Raw genomic sequence first — 22,829 nt, forward strand, 5'->3', positions numbered from 1 at the left:
TATAAATTTACTGTATTAAGATGATAAATTGACTTCACTTAAAAATACTCTTAGCGAGAAAATAGAATATAATACTCAAATATTGGATAGATCAACTTATTGAGTAGCTAGTGTATTGCATGGATTGTTTTTAAAAATTATTTACTATTAGTAAATATTTATTGCTCATTCGTGTTAAATACATTAATAAACTTGACAAGTTATATGTGTTTAAAAAAATTTTACTTTTTTTGTTCGTAAATGAATCGGATCGAGTGTGACATTCGAGTGTCAAATTTAACGAAGTGAGAACGTTACGTTCAATTAGTTAGAAATCGGAACGTGACGAAAACAGTAAACAAGTTGTCAAACACAAAAAGAACTCCTTTTTTAAGTTTTTGTGTTTCTCCTTTAAATGCACCGTTAGAAATTGCTTATTTTATTATAACCGGTTTGCAAAAATAAGTATAAAATTACAATTTTAAAAAAGTCTTTAACTCAAAAGGGTTTTCTTTAAAGATTAAGTAGAAGAACTTGTTTTTGATTAGATAAGAGTTCGGAGAGAAAATTGAAGGCTTAAGACATTTAAAATAAATAAAGTTTGAACGTAACTTTTAGAAAGTCAAAATAATCTGTTAAAAAATAATAATGAACACGAAATGTTTCATAAATTGATAGGAAGAGAGTTTATTATATTACAATTATGTATCTTATTTAACTTTTTGACGCAGGATATTTATTAAACATATTTTTCATACTATATACATTATTTTGTATTAATTTGGGTCAAAATAAGTGAAAAATATTATATTTAGCATTTTAATAATTTATGGTTATGAAACATTGCATGACACACCAGTGTCTTTTTTGCGTTAAAGGTTTTGCGTATCTTTCAGACACGACTCAATTCCAAACAATAATTTTTCAAATTTGAATCTATTATTTTTGTTAGATCTAAAAAAAATAGTTATTCATCGATGAAATTTCTTTAGTTTACAAAATCAATTATTGATAAAATTTTTAATGTGAATTAAAAAAAAAATTCAAACTACTTTTTTTGGATTTTATATTTTAATACAAACAATAATTCCATCAGATTAGTCTGTTTCTTATAATTAATAATAATAATATAATTCAAAAATTATAGTATAATTCTTATAATTCTAAAATACATTTTTGCTTGTAATTAGAGCGTCAGGAATAGTATATACATTAAAAGTCATATACAATCTGCGTCATAAATCTTATGTGAAATTTAATCCCATTTTTTTATGAAATTGAGAGGATAGCTGACACTTAATTACGTAAGATATTTACAATTAATTATAAGCATCATTCCGTTATGTATGATTACGTGTTCTCTCAGTTTACATCCTCCCTCAGTGCATTGTAAATATAAATAAATATTTTTTTTAAAACAGCCAGTCTGAAGACTTATTTTTTTGCAGACTGCTTGTCGATGCTTTTTCTGAAATATTTCTTAGAAGACTCTCATTTGTCACCCTATAAAATTACTGATCTTGCCTGATTGAAATTATGGTTCAATTCAATTTTAATGCAGTATTTGGCCAAATTGTTATAATAATTTGATTTTTTCTATTTAATGTCAAGTTTGCAATTAATTGCCATTTGTTATGATGACATAATTCGAAGTCAGTTTGTGAAAAATAAAAATCTAATCAAAATTCTTAGCTGTGTCAGTAACCATGTTGTTACCTTAACGCATTTTCAAAGATTGTTAACGTTAAATTTATCAAAAATTTTAAAGTCTCCTCTTAGAGGACGCTATAGCACGGGAGAAACATTTCATGGCAAATTCTCTTCCATAACTAATTTAAATTATAGTAAAAAAGAAGTACATGCAAACCTCTGGAGTAAACCATGAAGTTTCAAGTACTGAAAAGAAATTTTAAAATATCAAAAGGAAAATAAATTATGAGAAGATAGCTTATGATTACACAATGGGGGAAGTTATTTTCTAATAATTTGTTTGCGTTTAGATATTTTGAATTATTTTTTTTCTATAATTGAAACTACATAGCATACTTGAGGGCTTTTTTTAGCTCACTTTTCCTTCTTCTAAATTTTAAATTAGTATTGGAGGTGGATGAGAGAATTCGTGGCGAAAAGTTTCTCCCACAGTATGGCTTCCACCCATTCCATGCTAATCTTGTTTATACGAGTAAAGCATCTGTTTTGCTAAATAAAGGTAAATAATTTACAGTAAAAATTGTAGAGGTCTTTCCGTTGCACTAATTTTTCGTATAAGTCTAACCATTTTAATATTCGGTTGGACCCCCAGTTTCTTGGGTTAAGATTCTCATTCGACGCGGCATTCATTCGATTATTTTCATTCATAGAGCCATAATTTTAAGGTTTATTTTAAATTATTTTTATTTATAGATTCTTAATTTTTTTATTTATAGATTCTTAATTTTATGGCTGTACAAATAATAACAATTGAATGAATACCGCCTCATAGAATAATTTTAATCCAAGAAACAGCGGGTCCAACTAAATAATAAAATGGTTAAATTTTTAAAAGATCGTATATTTAAAATTCGATTTCTCAGGAATTTTTTTTTTCTTTACTATTACTAAGTATAATAATAAATATTCAAAAATATTTTTTTTTGCATGGAATTATCTTTGGACGAATTTTATAATTAGTTGAAATAAATTTTCAATTCGCTTAAAAAAGTTCTCAAGACATAACGAAATATGCAAAAAGTTAAATTAACAAAATGGATTCCAAACTTTTGACCGCTCTCCTGACCTAGCTATTGGAACCCAATTTATGGCAACCCCTTAAATTTTGGGGGTCAGAAATTTGAATCCATCGAAAAAAAAGGTATGTTTGTTCAGAGAAGATACGTTATTTGTATCTGATTTCGCAAGTTAAAATATCGTCTGTACTAATTAATTTACATATTCGAGGGCACCCTCTTTAACCATTAAGATTGAGTCCTAGAACGTAAAGATTCTATCATTAGTTTAGAAGTTATTCAGGGTGGTCCGTTTATTTATTTTATTTTTTTCTATACAATTAAGATGCATGGCGATGTTTGAAGCCTAGATTAGGTAATGTGACGTAAAAGTATTTCTTTTGGATGCTGTAACTCTCTTTCCCGAGGAAGATGAAAGATGGTGGGGAAGAGAGAGGGGGATGAAGGCAAGTTGCCAGATTTGTTGTTGTTATACTTGACCTTGGTTTCTGAGAACTTCCTCAGATGTTCGATCACCCTTTCACGCCCCTTTATTCTTTAATTATAGCTTTGGGGGGAATAAAAAATCCGATCGGCTTTTAGAATGTTTTTCTCGTTGTGCGATGTTTGTCCGATTTCATGGCATTCATTGAATGGATAACCTTCCGGCAAAACTAACATCAGATTGTTTTGAATAAAATCAAACTTCGACTTACGCCGATTTTGTTGATGTTGAGAAGACAGTGGTGCTTGGAATCCCTGCTCTCAGGACACTAATGAGACCACTAGAAAATAATTAAAGCAATTCTTAGTGATCCATTCCGGGACCCAGTGAGCAATGTTGATGATTGTTCACAAACCCGCTAACAAACAGAAGAAAAAAGTATTGCTAAAAGTAGCTATAAATAACCAAAATGAAAAATTTTTGATCAAATAAATCTACAATAAATTTTCTTACTCTTTTAAAAAGTAAAATAGTTATCAATAAAATTTTTATGAGTATAACAAACCAGAAGGACTTTTTTCCCCTTGTTTCATTCCATAATTTTATTTTAAATTCTAATAATCACTGCAGTTGTTTTATAATTTTTATTTCAGCGTGCTTCCCTCCTTATATTCAGCCATTTCACTAAGCAAGTTTTATTTTAAAAAAAAGTTCATCGAAACTGTTTTTTTTTTTAATGTTAAAAATGCTAGGTTTATTAAAAATAGAAAAAACTTACATTTTTATAATTTGTGAAAATTTTCAAAAACTTTCATATTTTATCATAAGAAAATTAATACAATTTTAATTTACGCCTGAAAAGAATTAAAACTGCTGGACAAATCATCACCCTCTCAACACAATGGAAAAAAAAGTTGAAAAAAAATTTTTCCTCTGCACGCAAAATTTTTTTTTTTTTTTTTTTTGGTTAATGCTTATAAAACATTTCTTTTCCAAAGTTTCGAATATCAAACGAGTATTTCAGATGAGCATTCTAAACATTAAAAAATCTATTTTTCAAAGTTTAAGAGAAAATACATCAAAATAGATTTTTTTTTTAAAAAAATCTGACTCTAAATTTTTTGCTAGTTAGGAATTTAGGAGTTTTTATTTAGGAGTTTTGCTGGTTAGCCCAAGAATCAATATCAAGGTTCCAGATAAAGAATTAATGACAGCTTTTAAAATTCCTGGTTATAAAAAGATAAATTTCATTAAAAATTCAATAATAGTTAGCACAAGGATTTTAAAAACGAAATTACCGTTGACCTAATTTCAAAAAGAGTCATTTAGTCCATTAGCTCATACCCAGAGCTATGGAATCATTCAACTCCGACTCGCATTTAATTAAAATGTCCACCTAAGTCCAGGTGGACATTTTAATTAGATGCGAGTAAATAATTTTTTCAAGTCCAGTAAATAATTTTGTTTGCTTAGCTAAATATTTATCTAAATAATTTTCTTAAAATCAATTTTTTTTCTTTCCCCTTTAATGTACAGGACCTAACTTTTAACTCCCCGGTGTCGAGTAAATTTTTCCGTATCCTGCAAAATGTTCTTTGACTCAAACTCAGTAAAACTGCTCATAGTAACTGTACTAATTGTTTATCACTTGTAAAACATCAAATGTGTTTTTGTTCCTACTTTCGCTTGTGTGTGTTGTATGGGTCTTCCTGCCAGCTGTTCCTCTTTTTACGAATCGTGTGTCACGTTGAGATTGCTTTTTAGCCGACCTTGAAAAGCATTCGTTCACATCAACACCGCCGTCCATCTTCTCTTGGATGAATACCAAATTTCTACACTTCTTCATGTTGAACCTTCTACTATTCCATAGATCCCACCCTTCTCTGATAAATAATGCAAGTCACTGTTGACCTTTGACGATGATCCATAATACTTTTAGTTTATTAAATAACAGTAAAAAAAGCTTACTTATAGATGGGCATTTTGAAAAAAAAAAAAAAAAAAAGCAAGACAAATTTGTAGGCATTTCCCAGATTTCCACAAATCTATCCAATAGTGAAACGTAAATTACCTTTATAACATTAATTATTTTTCTTTAATGGAAGCTAATTGTAAAATGAATGTTCATTTATCCTTTGATAACTGAACAGTTTTATCGATGGGAGATAAGTTCTGTTTTTATGAACCATAAATAAAATAACTTATACGTTTTCTTTCATGCCTACTTTATGCAATGTATTTCCCAACAGCTGTTTTTAATTTATTTTGTAAGTATTTCATTTCAATTGGTTACTAATTCTGTTTTTTTTTTCTCCATAAATTTAATTGCACATCTATATACTGTGAAACTGCCGAACTCTTGTACTTCGGTAAACCATTAGATTTCTCCAAATGAACATCGTTTTATATCCAAAAGATCTCCGTCCACGCATTCGATATGTTAAGTACAGTTTAAGTAGACTATTTTTTTTTCTTTGATTGAAGTTTGGAATTTGTATCAAAAAATTAGGTAAATTTATTTTTTCATATAAATCTTACTGGGTACTACCCCTCTCCCCATTTCTTGTTGTAATCGAATTTCATATTAGGTAAAATCATAAATACATACCGATGGTACTACTTTTACCTTACTATTGAAACTATATAGATCTACTTTTATGAGTTGAAAAATTAAACTTAAAAAATTAATATTTAAAAAAAATTGTCTTCCTTATTAATATTATTATTTTTTGTGCTATACCAAACCTAACAGTGACACCTAACATATATTATTATAAGGAGATGTTTTTATGTCATTTTGTATAGTGTGCTTATTTATGCAATATAGTTTGCATTAAAAAAAGTCGGCATTTGAATCAAATTTATTTTTTAAAATTTGATACTTTTGTGAGAAAATATGCTGAAAATTATACATACTGTAATTCTTGACGTCCTAAAAGAAAAGTAAGACGAAGAAAAGAAAACATCCTGTTCAAGCTGAAAAGATTTTTAAGATATTGAGAGAACTGGAAATTCAAATTTTTCTCAAAAATTCCTTGCATGCAATGAAATTAAATAATGACGCATTTTTCGGAAATCGGGCTCTAGTCTACCTTACAAACTGGACAAACTTATCAAAAAATGCAAGTTCCAGAACCCCTTTTGACTTAGAGCGTTTTTACTTGTAATATGCAAAATCTAAGAAAATTTATTTTTGAAAGGTACGCCCTTTGAGGATTTTCTTTAGGTTAGTAAAAAAGAACTGCACATACAAGCACTGTATAAAAATATGCATAACATTTGCTGTTCCTTAGAATTCATTTGACTAACTTTGGTGTTTTGTGTTTCAGACAAGATCTCCCGGGACATGGAGGACCGGTTCTACTTCGTGTCCCCGTCCAGCTCTGTCCAGCAGAGCCTGTCCGAACAGCAGGACGACGACGACATGGAGTGGGATCCGGACGAGATCGCCAACATCCCTGAACCTCCAGACGGTGGTTACGGGTGGGTCATCGTGGCAGCATCCTTCCTCAGCAACATGATAGTGGACGGAATAGCCTATACTTTCGGCATCTTCTTCACGGAATTCGTCAGGCATTATGACGTTCCCAAGGGTAAAGTGGCCTGGGTCGGATCCCTCCTCTCAGGTTTCTACATGAGCGTAGGTGAGTATGGTGTTCTCTAAACAACGCCTTTACTGTGTACATTATTTTTTGTATGTTTAAAAGAAATTAATAAGTAAAAATCTACATATTCGAGTATAAAGATATATGAATAAACTACCCGGATTGAATTATAGTACAATATTAGTCGAGTAAAGTTAGACTTTTTCTACGGAAAAATTGATACCTGAAAATTTACCTACTGTCCACTGTACGCTTCTTCTTCTTCTTTTTTTTTTTTAGGAAAATGCAGGTAATTTGAGGGAAATAATTGAATTTCTTTTAGATAGCAAGTGCGGTATATTTTCTGAGGTATTCTTTCCCATTGATTTAAATGAGTCCAATGGCTGGACTGTCTGACTAACAGTTTCGAAGTTGTAAGCTATTTATGTACAAAATGTACACATTTGTACATATAACTATTTACGCATCTGATATTGCTAACTATACAAGTGAAACTGGTTTCTTTGTATTTGCCCTGAATCGAATGAGACGGTACACAAGTAAATAGAAAAAATAGTTCTAAAGATGCAAGAGTTTTTATGTATGTACAATTTATACAATTTTGTACTTGCACTTATTGACGCATATTACATTGCTATACAGACAAATGAGGTATTACTTTCTGTTTAATTGATTGCGGTATTTTTTTCTAATTTAATTGAATGAGATCAAACACGAATAAAAAGAGGAAATGCTTCAAAAATTGAAATGTTTTTTTTTCACTAACTAAATTGAATGAGACCAAACACGAATAAAAAGAGGAAATGCTTCAAAAATTGAAATGTTTTTTTTTTCACTAACTAAATTGAATGAGACCAAACACGAATAAAAAGAAGAAATGCTTCAAAAATTGAAATGTTTTTTTTTTCACTAACTAAATTGAATGAGACCAAACACGAATAAAAAGAGGAAATGCTTCAAAAATTGAAATGTTTTTTTTTTCACTAACTAAATTGAATGAGACCAAACACGAATAAAAAGAGGAAATGCTTCAAAAATTGAAATGTTTTTTTTTTTTTTCAGTAACTAAATTGCACTAGAACGAAACCCCTTATGACTTCTAAATTATTAATCCAATCGTCTTTGTATCTGTCGTATTCTATTAATAGTTCTAATTTCAATAAAAATCTTTAATCCATGCTATTTTTCTTGACATTTATTTATTTATTTACTTAAAATTATTCGGGCGAGGAAATAAAAAACATTAGATTTAGTACGTCTCCCCTCCCCCCTGACTCGTTTATGTTCTCTTATATAATATTGATGAATTATTATTTTAAACAGAAAGAAAAGTTAGGGGGTGGAGCACTTGCTTTTAAGCCCACCTGAATATTCGAAATACAGTTAAAGAGGGAGCTGTCTTTCCAAGATTTATTATATGCTATAAATTCCTTCAATGATGGAAAATATCAATTTTTTCTTCAGTTTAACGGAGGTAGATTTTCCTTCCTATGTATTGCAAATGTATATTTATATGTCTTGAAAAAAAAGAGACAATTCAGACTTGTTTCGTAAATTGGGCACGAAATTACAAGTATACCAATTTTTCTACACGCATATACAGTTAAAATGTTTTGAAACATTTACGATTGCAAATGAATTAACATAATATGAAATGCAGCAAGGGGAAAAATAGTATCCGATGTAAATAACAAAACTTGCTTTTTTTTTCTTCTTTTTTTTAAAGAATAATGATTTTTTAAAAAAAAAAAAAGTATATCTCGTATAAGGCGAATCTCGTGTGTGTATCTCATATAATTTTTTAAAAATAATCCAGTTTAGACTACTTTACTCAAAAGGTCCAGAATGAATTTGATTTTGAAAATCTCTTTTCGAACAGTTAAGACTTAGTAAAAGGAATATGGCGAATAAAATAAATTTCGATTGAAGAAACGTATGTTTTAGAATAAAAACTAGATTTTTAATATTTTTTTTTAACGTAGAACTCTTTTTCTAAAAAAAGAAGAAAAAATTCTTCGTAAAATCATTCACCGTGAAATGTTTAGCGAAAACTGGGATCTCACAACAACATCGGAGAAAGCTATAAATTACAAAATGTCAACTTGTAAGATTTAATGTCTTGAGGACAAAAACGTTTTTTGTTATTGTTGCTTTTGTTTCTTTAAGCGATGTGTCGTATTAAGATGTCATTGAAAAAAAATATCAGCATGTAAAGTCATTTTGCTGGAATCGTTGACCTTCGTTTTCTTAGCTTCGATTAACTGTTATGTGTTATTAGAATGATCCGATCCATGTAAGCAAATGATCGATATTCGCCACTTTTTTCTCCTTTTATTATAGTCTTACTAAGCAACAAGATAATCCACATGATAATGTAAACATTTCATTTTGCTTTATAAATTATAAATGTGGAAAAAGTCGACGCGTTTTGCACTGTCAAAAATAGGCACCTATTCTCAAGACTCACATGACGTGAATTAAGAAAACGGAACAGATTTAATTAAACAAACGTAAAGTTGCCAACGGAAAAAATAATAAATTTTAAAAATATATAAAAATTAGACTTTATTAAGAGAATTTAAAAACAAATTACAAAAAGAAAGCGAGAAAACCGTAGTAGCAGAGAGAGGCAATCAGGGTAAAATGCATTTCTAAGCAGTATGGAGAAGCGGTGAGAAACTTATGTCGTTAACCAGAGAAACGGCATCCTTATGAATGAAACAATAATCCAGAGCATCAAGAGGATATAAAAGAGCGAGGAATTACGAAGTTATAGAACTTAAATTGATTCCAAAGGTTCTAACAACATGCAATAGTAGATCACTTATCAAATTCTCAATGACGGACACTTGTAAATAAAATGTTTTCTTGTAAAAATCTCTCCGTCAATTTGAAAGTAATTCAAATTTCCAACTACTATTTTCATGCTGTTATTTCAATCGTAAGTCAGCTTGAAGTCAAAATTCTGTAAACAGTTCTAAAACTGATTATGACTTTCAGTTTTATAACATTTAGTCGAGATGTGTTGTATTAAGTTAGTTCTCCTTTTGCAGGTCCCATTGTGAGTGCATTGACGAACAGATTCGGTAGTCGGCTTGTGATGATAGCAGGCAGCCTGGTCTCCTGTACTGCTATGATACTCAGTACTATGGCACCCACCATAGACGTTCTGATGGTCACCTATGGAGTGATGGGAGGTGAGTTCTTCCTTTCCTGATTTTGTTGATTTTTGTTTAACGTCTATGTTCTTGCCAAAAATGACAAACAACAATACAAAATTTACAAACAATGCAATTTTTTACAATATAATGTCTTTAACAATGTAACGTTTATTGCGCTTAAAGAAAATCTTGAATAATTTTTCATCTAAGGAGTGAATTTTCACGCATTAGGATTCGGTCTATATGGTTTGAGTACCCAAACTTAAATATACTAATTAATTAGGGCAGACGATATTTTAGTTATGAAGTTTCAGACGCAGAAATGAACTGTCTCTGAATATAAATACCATTTTCACCAGATTTGGATTGCTTACCCTTAAAATATAGGAGTAAGCAGCAAATGTGTAATATAGAGTTCCGAAAATTTTGGTAGGTGAGTAATCAAAAGCTTGGACCTATTAATGTTAAATTCCATTTACATTTTCGTGGTTTATTTTCATAAATATTTTGATCTATTTAACTGTTACTCTATTGTCTACCCACAACTTTTAATCGCAAATTTTATTTTCAAATCTTAATAGTTAAGTGATGTCAGTGTAGCTCTGTGTCAGCAAAACGATTATGTAAGCAATCGGTGGTGTTATATGTATGGATATTTAAGAGGTGTAGAGCACCTATTGTAGAGAAATATTTTCATACAGATGTTAGAAGCTTCCTTTGATCAAAGTAAAGAAGATCAAAGAAAATCTTTAGCTCGCAACAATATCCTTCTTATATTATCACAACTCGAATTAAAGTGTATTGTTGCAACACACTCTAAAATCCTTAATAATGATTGGTCAAAATTTATAAACGCTTTTGCCTCACCTAAATGATTAGATTTTTGTCCTTTAATGTGCTTTTTTTGACCCAAAATTACTGTTTGCCAAACAACCGGAAAGTTCCAAACTTCTGACATATTTTTTTAATGATAAATAAGAATTTGTCAAAATGCAAAAAAAAAAAAAAAAAAGCATCAGATTTTTTAAAAATGACTTTCATGCATCTTGGAATCTACAGTGGCTAAATAAATCTGCTATTTTGAGCAAGTATAAAGTATGTAATAGTGAGTCTAAAAAATGTCAAATGAGAGGTTCCATGTACCATTCTAAATAATTGATACATTTAGGTATTAAGCTGATGTTTTGTTTTCTTTTTCAGGTATAGGTTTCGGTCTGGTGTTTTTGCCGGCCGTAGTCAGCGTAAGCCACTATTTTTCTACGAAACGAGCCTTAGCCACGGGCGTAGCTGTTTGTGGATCTGGTGTTGGAGCTTTCGTCTTCGCCCCATTATGTCAAGTCTTGCTTAACATGTACGAATGGCAAGGGGCCCTACTAATACTTGCCGGTTTAACACTGAATTGTGCTGTGTTTGGAGGTCTCATGAGACCCCTCGACCCGGCTCCTTACCAAAAACCCTTACTCCAGAGAATCGCCGAAGAGAAGGAAAGACACCGGATGGACTCCCTCTGCGAAAGTCAGTACATGATTATTCAGCATTCAGATGGAACATTCGAAAAGAGACCGAAGTTCATCCTCAATCTAGAACCCGGTGTTCATTCCACCCTCTATCTAGATCAGTTCGGGAAGTCTCCAGCGGACACTCCGGTATTTACGCTTTCTCCCATACAAGAAGTGCGCAAATCACCGGAACTGTCCAAAGAGGATGAAATGAACGAAAAGGAAGAAAATGAGAAGGAAGAAGAGGAGAAGACTGAAAAAGAGGATGAGAAAGCTCCATTAGCTGGCCCGTCTTTGCCGAAAGTAGCAACAACGGTCTCACTTCCCAATGCGGGCTTGGCCCACCACCAAATCAATAGCAACCCTAATGGGGCTGACTTTCAAGATGGGTCCTCCTCTCCACAGATTGCCAATGGTACTTTACCCCCAACATTTATCCGCGAACTGGCCAAGCGGAAAGGACTTTTGCCCCAGTTTAGAGGTGCTATGAAATTAAGCCTTAGCAACATGACAGTAAATAACGAGACGAAGAAAAACAACGCCCCACTAAAGATCTCTTCCAGTGGTTTTCTTTGTCCGGGACAGCAGCAAAATAACAACTTCAACGCGGATGAAGTCTGGAAGCAGAACGTTCGAGAACAAATATCCCAAACTCCTGTTCCGCTGGACGGCAGTAGGAGGTCATCCCTGCGCAGGGAAAGAAGAGATTACAGCAGGCCTATGTACAGGAAAGATGTCTTTTACAGCGGCAGCATCCGCAATCTGCCAGAATACAAGCAGTCTCAGGGGGATGTTAGGTCGTACGTGGCCAGCGTCATATCTATTCCAAGAGACATCCCCATCTCTCAATCGGTTTTAGACAACAGATCGAATGTTCTGCAAGCCAAACCAAGACCAAAATTTTGCCCTAGTTTTATTAAATTGCCCAAATCCATGACGGACACTCTGTATGAAATGCTTGACATTTCACTTCTGCAGAACAAAGTGTTTCTAATGATCTGCATGTCCAATGTGATTGGAATGATAGGTTTTTATGTGCCATATGTTTACATTACAGACAGTTGCATAACGAAAGGAATCCCAGCCGAAAAGGCCGCATTCGTTCTCTCCATGATTGGAATAACGAATACCATAGGGAGGTTGCTGTTCGGTTGGATAGCCGACAGGCCAGGGGTGTCCTCCCTGCTAGTGAATAATGTTACTATTGTACTGACTGGTATATGTGTGTTCTGCATACCTTTCTGCAACGACTACACAACCATTGTGATTGATTGCGTCCTCTTTGGATTATTTGTCTGTGAGTATTTTTCTTTAAATTAATGTTATTTCATACCTGATTATTTTTTAAATTGTTGCATCCTGCTTAAAGATTGACTTTTCTAGGGATATTCAACTGTTGAAAAGAATAGCGATTATGAATTTTTTTGACTATCTAACAGAGTTGGAATGATTTAAATCACTCTATTTTCTTTCTAAAAAGTCATTGATCTAAATCACCTGATTTTTCATACAAAAAAAAGAAACACTGATTAATATATTTTTATTTATGGAAATTCATATATTTTGTATATCCCTAATGCTATGATTTTTTTAAAGCCTGGTTTCATTGACATTGGAGGTTTTATCCAGAGAAATAATGCGAGGATAATGCATGTAAAGTATCATTTGATGTTCAAAATAGACTAATAAATAAATGTTAATAGATTGAAGTGACGTGAAACTTTCCATTAGCTGTATGAATAATAATTTGCTATTTAATACGCACATTTAAATTATACCCATTTAGTTTTATGTTCATTTAAACACAAATACTTTTAAGATTTATTAAACAAGTAAACTGTGGTGCATATAAGTAATGAAGAAGGATTTGATCTGCCTTAAGGTCTGGTTTCTTAGGACACGCGCCTTATCTGGGCGTCAGCGGGACGTCAACGTCACGCCGACGCCAACAAAATACTGGTTTGTTAGCTCAAGGCTTGGTTTCTTAGAACTAGCGCCTTATCTGGTCGTCAGCAAAAAGTTGACGTAGAGCTAACGCCAAAAAAATACTTTTTTGTTAGCTCAGCGTGAGCAGTCGGTCCAACGCAGACATTATCTCTCATTACGCATGCGTTAATAGCGTAAACAAATATTTATTTTGAATTTGTATTGATTTTGTGATTGTCGATCAGTGTTTTGGAGAACAAATAATGACTTTGTCCAAGAAAAAACACGTTATAGCTGAGCTAAATGAAGAGTGCTATGTTTAGTGACGAAGTTATGTTTAATGTCAAAATCAAAATCTTGGCTGATTTTAATGTGCTGTTGGATGTTGTCCGTCATTGCTTCTGTGGTTAACGTCACGTTGTAATCCAACTGCAGTTGAGTTGGACGGCAATTGTAGTTCAAGATGAGCGTTCGATGACGTATACTGTCAAACTCATAAATGGACCAATCAGAGGTTAGCGCTGATTTCCAGCTGACGGCGTCCTGTCCTAAGAAACCAGGCCTTTAGAATAATTCATTTTGTATTATGTTTCCTGATCCAAATTATAATTTATTCTTCATTTGATATCTGACTGACAAATCAGGTCTTTGTCTTTAAAAACTCATGAGGATACTGAGCTTTAATAAAAACTACTATTTCATTTTTTTCTCCAGTTATTAGTTTGAAACCACTGTATCACTTGTATAAAATAATTTTAACTATTTTATTTAGAAATATCAAGTACCTTAATATTGTGAATGAAATAGGATTTCATGCGCTTCGCAGGTTCTTCCCGAAATTGATTAAATAACATTATTGAGTTTATTTATGAAAACTAAATAAGTATGAAAATTATTCCTTCATCCATAGTTTCACAAAATGCATTTTTTAAAAATTTGGGATGTCTTTTTCGTACCTATTTGAGAATTCAAATTCATCTGATGCACATAGCAAAAAAAATATTTTACAAAATGTAAATAATAGAAGCAAAAAGCTGACCAATAAAGTGAAAGTTAACATTTTTGTCTCTGGCTCATAAACAACGATATTATAAGTCTAAGTAAGTTAACATCATTCAAAAAAAAAAAAATTTTTTTTTAATAGATGCTAAAATATTGCGACTTAAATTAAGTGGGCGATATCATATGAAAGAAAACCATACAATATGACCTCAAAATTTTACATATTATGTATGGGCCAAAGTTAGGAAATTTTGCTGCTGGTCAGTGGCCAGTAGTAGCATTTATAATGGTAGCCACTTTTTTCAAAAATTAAACTACTGATGTTATTAACATAAAGCAGTTCTTTTGAAGCATTTCTAAAATAAGGTAAACATTACAGGGTTCGTTTCTAAAACGAAGAATTTTCCTGACCCTGCCATGAATGTTTATGAATTTTAAGTATATTGCATTTAACGTTTTAAACTAATAAAACGTAGAGTTTGAGATTTTGAACCAATTACGCAACATGAAACTTATTATAAAATTTACATAAGTTAAATTTATTTATTACAAAATATGTCTGAAATAACTGCAATTATAACGATGAAATTGTATTACATATTTACATTATTCTTTTAAATATTATGGATAATAAATTAAAATAAACAGTACTAGGAAAATAACTTGAACTTGAAGAAATCTTTTGATATCCAAAGTCAGCCCTCTCCTTTTGATAACTCGGGAATAAGTTTCACTATTTTAACTTTATTTTACAGCTTCTGTAATTAATTTTGCCTTATTATACATGTACAAACAATTTCTTTGAAATTAAATTTTTTTGGTCGTTAAAATTATTAATTGAATTAAAAATGTATCTAAAGAGATTTTAAAATAAAACTATTGAAATGTAAATTGGATAAGTCATGATGTGAAGAACTAAAACAAAACTATACATACTTTCCATAACAGACAACTTTAATTTCTCAGTATTCACCAAAAAGACATATTATTTGATAATCACATGATTTCGATTAATAACATGAAATAATCGGTATTTTTCGGTTAGCCAGGCGCAGGAGAAAAGTCGCCAAAAGATGTAGATCTCTACCAACTTTTTTTAAAAATATTTTTCCTTTTATTCATTTTTTAAACACGTAAAAATGAAATAAAATGAGAAAAATAAATGAAATAAAAAAATAGGTGAATTTGCTTGTGCTTGACTAATCGGAAAGTATCAAATAATCTATTTGGCATACTATTAGAAAGTCCTTTTATGATTTCTAAATCTATTTCGTGTATTGTATTGACGGCTGCTTACATATGTTTTTACTAAATTCTTCTATGGATTTAATTCCAGGGAAGATGATAGGAAATCTTTAACTTCAATTTTATTTTGTATCAATTTATTTTATTTCATTAATTATTTTTTATATCAGCTTCGCTTTTTTACATTATATATTGTACGTAATAACAATAATTTTTAACTTCGATTTTTAGTTATTAATAGTTGTAATTTAAAATAAATTTAGCAGACATTCATCTGTTTATATTTTACTTGAATTTAAAAGTTTAGAAATCAGGTTTATGCAAAAATAGTTAAAGTTCACTTGAAAAAAAAGGGTTTTAACTAACTATTTTGACTAACTATTACAATTAATTAATTAAATAACTAACTAATTAACTAACTATTAAACTAACGTTGTTTTGATTCGAATATTTTGTATTTTTGACTTATCTTGTCATTTGCATTAAACTTTCACACGCCTTTTCGACGTGATTTCATTATGTATGCACATTTAAGGTCGTCTATAAAACTGGCTCATAACAGCAAAGTGCAGAATATTATTCCTCAAATGTGATAAATTGTTGCCAGAAGGAAAGAGTGCCTTCATTTTGTAAATATTTTCGTCCATTCAATTAACATTCAAGGTTAATATAGAAAATTAGGCAAAAGCGTGATCAGAATACTTAATATAGCGTCGGGCGACCTGAATATCTTCCCAAATTGAAATCCAAAGTATGTTTTGATTGAAGCAGATGCAATATTATGCAATGTTGTCAAGTTACATAAGCTGCGAAGTTGTCAAGTTACATACGCTTAGGAAGTAGTCACCATCTTGTTTTCATATTATTATTATTTCTGCGGTAAAAATTAAATGAGTAGCATAATTATTATTTTGGAAAATTGTAGCTGATTTAATTTTTTTTTAAATTTATTAATTGACAAAGACCTCTAAATAAAAAAAAATTAAACGGCATTTAAAAACTGCCAAAATTGTTTATTTCATAGAGAAAACTTGACTATATACGCTCACTTATGGCGATTCAGCAATCCTTGAGCTGTATTTCGTTGATTTTAAGAATCATTTCGTCTCAAAATCACGTGATTTTTGACGAAAGGCGAACTCTCAAATGCCTGACGAAAACGTTTCCTCAACTCTGAACCTCATCACCTTGCATTGTGGGTAATTGAATGACGAAGCTAGAATGAAGACTAGACGATCGAAACTAGAAGGACGAAATGTTTCTTCTTTTTTTTTACAAAATTCGTTTCCTTGGAGAAATGACGAGTGCTATTTTGTCACTTTGACGAAATGTTCGCTTGGAGCATGTACTAGGAAACAGTTTCGTCAAAAATGAAGAAAGTTTCGTGAAATTTGAATATCTATTTTTCACAGTGTATACGCTTTTTTCGTAAAATAATGACAACATTTTAAATAAAATCGAAATTGAATAAAAAAAAGTTTATGTATAAAATCCCCAATAATAAAATTTATTAAAAAATCTAAGCACGTTTCGATGTCCCATTGGTACAATGTCCTCAGCAGGACAATTGGCATAGATGGAAAAACAAAAATGATGAAAATCGACAAGTTATGTTCAGTCATTGATATAAATATACAGCAAAAGAGCATATTAAATTGATCGTAAAAATTTTAATAAAAAATGAATGATTTCTAAGTATTTGCAAACGGTGGCAAAGTAGTAAGATCATTAACAATAGAATTTTTTTAATGTGTCTTTTTTTGTGTTTGCGCATTTGGTAAAATTAAGTCTAATAACTAACTGCACCTAATAACTTTTAATCTAACTAACGGATGTAAACATTTAAAGATACATTCTTAATAGTTTGAACAAATGAGGCAATTTTATCTCGTGTAAAAAACTAAGATTCGGCTTTCCTGAGAGACTTAATGAATTCAATTTTCAAAAAATTTTCTTTTGTTCCTCTTATCAGGAGAAGGTAAATTTTTTTCTAAATAGAATTTTTAATCACCGATTTTTTCCTTAGAATTTAGTTCATTGTTTGATAAAATATCATCCATTTAAATAATTAATTTCCGTATTAAAAGAAAGAAAGTGTATTAAATTATTCTATGAGATTGGAAAATGAAAGCAACACAAAATTTTAAAGCCCCCGAAATGTATCTAAATCATAAAGATTTCTAAAAAGCTTTAGCTTCTTCTCATTCGCGAATAGAAAGTGGGCGCCTATTTTTGAACTCTTGAAACATGTCGACTATGATTTATACTTAAAATAAAAGTGCCGATGTAGCTATAAAGTTTAAATACAATTTTTTCTTCTACAAGTAAAGAATATGTATATTTGTGTTTTCATTTATAAGTATTTGGAAAAAAAATATTTGGACATGAAAAAGCTTCATTCAGGCATATGTATTTTGTAGGTAAACATACCTGACAAGGAAATAAAATTTTGAGATCTGTTTAATAATAAATAGTAGTAATAGCAAGAAGAGTAAGGCGTATGTTGAAATCAATTTAACACAGAACACTACTCCAATCACTAGGTTCAAGAAAGCCCTAGAGAATATATTACTATATTACTCTGATTCCTAAGGAATACATTAATGTCCTTAAAAGAAACCTAAACCAAACTGATTCACACGTTAAATATTGTATATTAAATAATCTAAAATTTTATTAATATTATGTAACAAACTGTTTACGTGTATGATAGATTTAAACTTGAGGTATTATTTTTTGTCAGTTTTAGTCATTTATGCCACTGTCAAAATGGGAAAAACCACACTATTACAACAAAAGAGCCCACTGTAAAACTTATTTTTGTATTCCTTATTCTTCTGCGTAAGGCCATACAATTCAAGAGAGCCCACTCTGTCAATATTTATTAGTAATATTTTATGATACAATTGAAGAGTTGTAAACTAATGAATACTTTTTTTTTCAGCTGCTTACATTTGCCTGACGTCTATCATATTAGTTGAACTGCTGGGATTAGACAAGCTGACGAATGCTTTTGGGCTGCTCAGTCTTTTTCGTGGTGCGTCAGTCATGCTGGGGGCACCTGTAGCAGGTATGAATTATACGGTGTTCCTTAATAACTCACATTCATTTGTATTTTTTAAAATCATAATTTATTTGAATAGGCAAAGTATTGGCGTTTTCCCGCAAAGTATGAAATATGAGAACCACGGGACAATGAATTATTTATTTTTTAATATTTATAGATTACTGAGTCGATGATCTAAGAAAAATAATTTTTGAAATAAAAATTTTTACGAATACAAATTTTATTTTAACTGGCTTATTTGGTTGTTGCTAACAATGTCAGATTGTTAAAAAAATATTATTGAACAAAATATCTAGTAATGAAAAAAGGCCTTTACCCAACATTCACTTCGTTATTTTTTTCCTGATTGACTAATTGCTGATTAATGATACCAAACTAAGCATATCAAAATAAAATTTGTGTTTCATGAAAAAGATTGCTTTACTGAATAAAGAAAATGTACGTTTTCATTGGATATCAGCTCAGTAATATTTTTTTAAAAAGATGAAAGTGAAGAAAAAAATGTTTCTTTTCTCATGATTTGCATCTGTCCAACCATAATACGCCTAAAGCGCGTTTGTCATTGTATACAATTCAATGGGGCAACATTGGACAAACTCATTGGAAAAACTTTAAATAGAGGTAGAAAACATCACAAAGATTCAGAATTCCATAGCAACCCATGGTCGTGTACATTATGGGAAAGCTACAAAAAACAAAGAGACACAAGACAGATAATTTGAAGTATTTATTGGTCAAAGATACTATTAACATGTGCTGTGGTATATGATATGTGAAAATATCACAAAAGATGTTCTAGATTCCACCATTGCTAAGCAATGCATGCGTTACACCGTCGGGCCATAGATTGGCGGACTCTCTGAAATACACTTGGATTTTGTTGGACATTCGCAACAGCACAGGCGATTATTGCAACCAGATCCATTTCGGAATCCACAGGCAATGCTTACACAACACCTTTAAGTGCACCCTAATGAAAGAAATCCATACTGCTTAAATCAGGAGAGCGAGGCGGCCAGGAAACCGGTCTACTATGCTCAACACTCTTGTGAACAGCACCACCTAGTGGCGACCGAAAGAGTTTCGGACCATGGGTTGCTATACAAGTCTAAATCCTTGTGATGTTCTCTACATTCCCTTAATATTTGCCTCAATAATTCTGTAAGGATGTTTCACCGTATAAAGCTAAGCACAGATGGCTCTAGGGGTTAAAATTCACCGTAAGACTCCCAGGCTATTACTTCCGATTTATTTTTACGCCTAAGCTTAAAGAAGCGAGCCACCCAGTATTATTATACTTGCAGTGCTTACAATATAATGCGTTCTTACAATTTAACTTTAAACCGAACAAGCAACAAACGAATTCGAAAGCATGCTATGATGTTACCCAAAAAGTAAGAAAAGGTGATAATTTACACCAATACAGCCAAATAGGAGATAACACTCAAAGCATGGCAAACCTTATCCTTTTTTATGTTGTGATATTAATTTTCTCCATAGTATTTACGGCTAACAGCCTTTTAGAATTTATAAATTGCAGAAAACTCTTATGAATGGTAAAGTAGGGAGTAAATTTAAACACCATAATAAAACTTCCTAGAATATCAAGCCTATTCACACATCGCCTCGTAAACATAACATAAGCGGAAGGGTACACCGGAAGTTAATATTTTCCGGTTTTAGGAAGCTTGTTATTGTTTTTATTCAGTCAATCATCCATAGATAAAGATAATTTTTTAGATCTTAATATTAGCTTCTTTTTCTTAAAGAAGAAAACCAGAAAACATTTCTTGAGCGATTTAGTCCCTAACAATGGTGTATTAAATAAATTTATAAAATATTTTTAACTCAACCCTATTAATTAGATTATTTCCTCCTAATGGACGAAATGTGGCAGAATTCTTTCAGAAATGTCAATATTCAGACTAATTAACTTTTAAATGAGGCTACTTCCAGACATGAGAAACACTTTTGTTAATTCACCGAAAAACTACAAGATGAAGCAGGATGTTCACTAAAGAGGTCCTGTACTGAATTTACGTGTCTTTGATTTACTCTCCGATTTCAACTGAGGCTAACGGACACTCATAGTTTGTTAAACAAGTATTCACTGAAAATCTTCATGAATGCAAGCAAGGCGTTCACTGAAGAAGTTCTGTATTGCCTTTATGTTTTACTTCAATTAATATTGTTCTATTTCAATTAATAATGCTTCTCTAATTTTTGATAGTCATGTTTAGACTACTAATAAGCTGAAATGTTGATTGCATGAAAAAATTCCAAAACACTTATAAAATTTTTTCAATTTATAGCAATTTTAAATTAAGCATACAAGGAATAAAATTCGTGGATTTGCATAATCATTAATGATTTTGCTTTTTTAATTTTCAGGCTCAATTTATGACTGGACAGGCAGCTATGATTTACCCTTCTTCATCGCCGGAATCTTGCTGATAGGTGCCGCCATCATCAGTTTTCTCATCCCTTGTGTTGCCAAAAGGGAAGAAGAAAAACAACAAAATCCGGAGGTGGTGAGGGATGAAAATCAAGACGTCTTGAGTGACGACCAGGAAAGTGTAGTTTGACTGAAGTTTTAAACGTGAAAATAATTCTGTGTACATATTTCTCCTCCCATTAGAAACACACGAGATCCACCATCTTGGACTTTAAAGTCATTCATTGAATTTGGAATAAATGGCTCGAAATTGAATCATTCATTTTGAGAAACGAGAAGTGATGGATTGATTAATCATGGCTTAATTATTGTGGCCGCAATCTCGTTTTTTTTTTTTTTTTTTTCCTTTCCAAATAATTTTTCTCAAAGCTGCGAATTCGCACATTCAAAATATTGGCTAAGGCGTACTGTACGATATAAGTGATTAAAATCTGGAGATTCAAGTGTGGTAAATTGCAATGCTAAAAAATACCACCTAGCAATTGCAACCTTATGACAAAGAAACAAATTGCAGATACTGTACACTACTCTTTTACCGCAATATTTTTTTTCTTCAGAAAAAGAGCTTTGGGTTGGACATTTTTCACAAAAATACACATTACGAGTGAAATATGAAAATGAAGCATACTCTGCAGCTAAAGCCGTCTGTGATAAGACTGCACATTCCTTCGACGGGTATGCCCTCCCCCCATCACAGAATATTTTGAAAATTGCGAAAGTTTCGAATCGTTTTCAAGACAATCTGCCAATAATTGTGACTGCAACTATGTACATTGAATAAATCATGAGCATGAATGAGTGAATGTTTTCTAAAAGGAAAGTATGAGGTACTTTTTACTCTTTAACCTCATCTTCTTAGTGCCCGTAAGTTAGGGAAGCAAAGTGCTTGAGATAATAAAGAAAAAAGTTTGCCAAATAATATTTTAGGTAATAAAACTGAATTTCAGATATGGCAAGTTTCTTTTCTGTGACACATGCAGATGAAATGCAAATTAGATTATAATTTTCTAATTGCATCAACAATTTACAAAATTTATCATTGTAGAAATCTTAGACTGAAGCACTCAATTCCTTCCATTTTCAATTCAATCTATTTTATTTCGTGTATAAACTTTAATGGCTGAATACTTGATCCCTTTACAAATAATTTACTTCCATATGAAGATGAACATTTTTTTTTTTATTTATTATGAAATCAACAAAACTTTTTTCATTCAGATTTAATTTCTGAATTGCATTCCATCATCAGAGAAAGGAATGCAGACGATGTTGAATAAATAGAACGTTCTACATCCTCATCACTCATTTGTGTCGTAGGTTTCATTCCCCCCTCCATAGATTGTTTCAGCAAAGAAGAAAAAAATAAAATAAGAAATGTTTAATCCATAACCAGTATTAAATGATTTACAATAGATAGAAGAAGAAAAAAATTTTCAAAGTGTTTTAGGAATATGTATTTATAGTTCAAAATATCTCCCATGCTTAATCCTAAAATGTTTTTGACTTATTTAAATCAAAGCACTTTGATGTTATTAGAAATATTTCTTGTGATATTATATGAGGATTAAATGGGATCAAATGTTATCCTATGTTCATCTAAGAGTTGTTTCTAATGAAATGTTGTTGAATTCAACTTCAGGTCTATTGTAGTGAATGTGATGCCTCAGTTGGTGAAACCTTTCATTAGGTTTGTTGATATGAAATTGATTTTTAAATAAAACAAAAAATTAATTTTAAGAA

At 31.2% G+C, this 22,829-nt stretch overlaps 1 protein-coding gene across 3 annotated transcripts in view; it reads left to right on the top strand.

The window, feature by feature from the left end:
• LOC107443270 (monocarboxylate transporter 9) overlaps positions 1-22,829 on the top strand; it is an 87,991-nt gene extending 65,162 nt beyond the window's left edge. For all 3 annotated transcript variants that reach the window (XM_016057094.4, XM_016057101.4, XM_016057088.4), the window contains exons 2-6: positions 6,459-6,773; positions 9,788-9,931; positions 11,096-12,691; positions 18,512-18,637; positions 21,026-22,829. In XM_016057094.4, the coding sequence (XP_015912580.1) occupies positions 6,459-6,773; positions 9,788-9,931; positions 11,096-12,691; positions 18,512-18,637; positions 21,026-21,219 (2,375 nt within the window). In that variant the 3' untranslated portion in view covers positions 21,220-22,829. The remainder of the gene's footprint in view (positions 1-6,458; positions 6,774-9,787; positions 9,932-11,095; positions 12,692-18,511; positions 18,638-21,025) is intronic.

Source organism: Parasteatoda tepidariorum, chromosome 2, assembly GCF_982258835.1.
Source record: "Parasteatoda tepidariorum strain Cologne lab strain chromosome 2, Ptep-v5.0, whole genome shotgun sequence".
Lineage (NCBI taxonomy): Eukaryota > Metazoa > Arthropoda > Arachnida > Araneae > Theridiidae > Parasteatoda > Parasteatoda tepidariorum.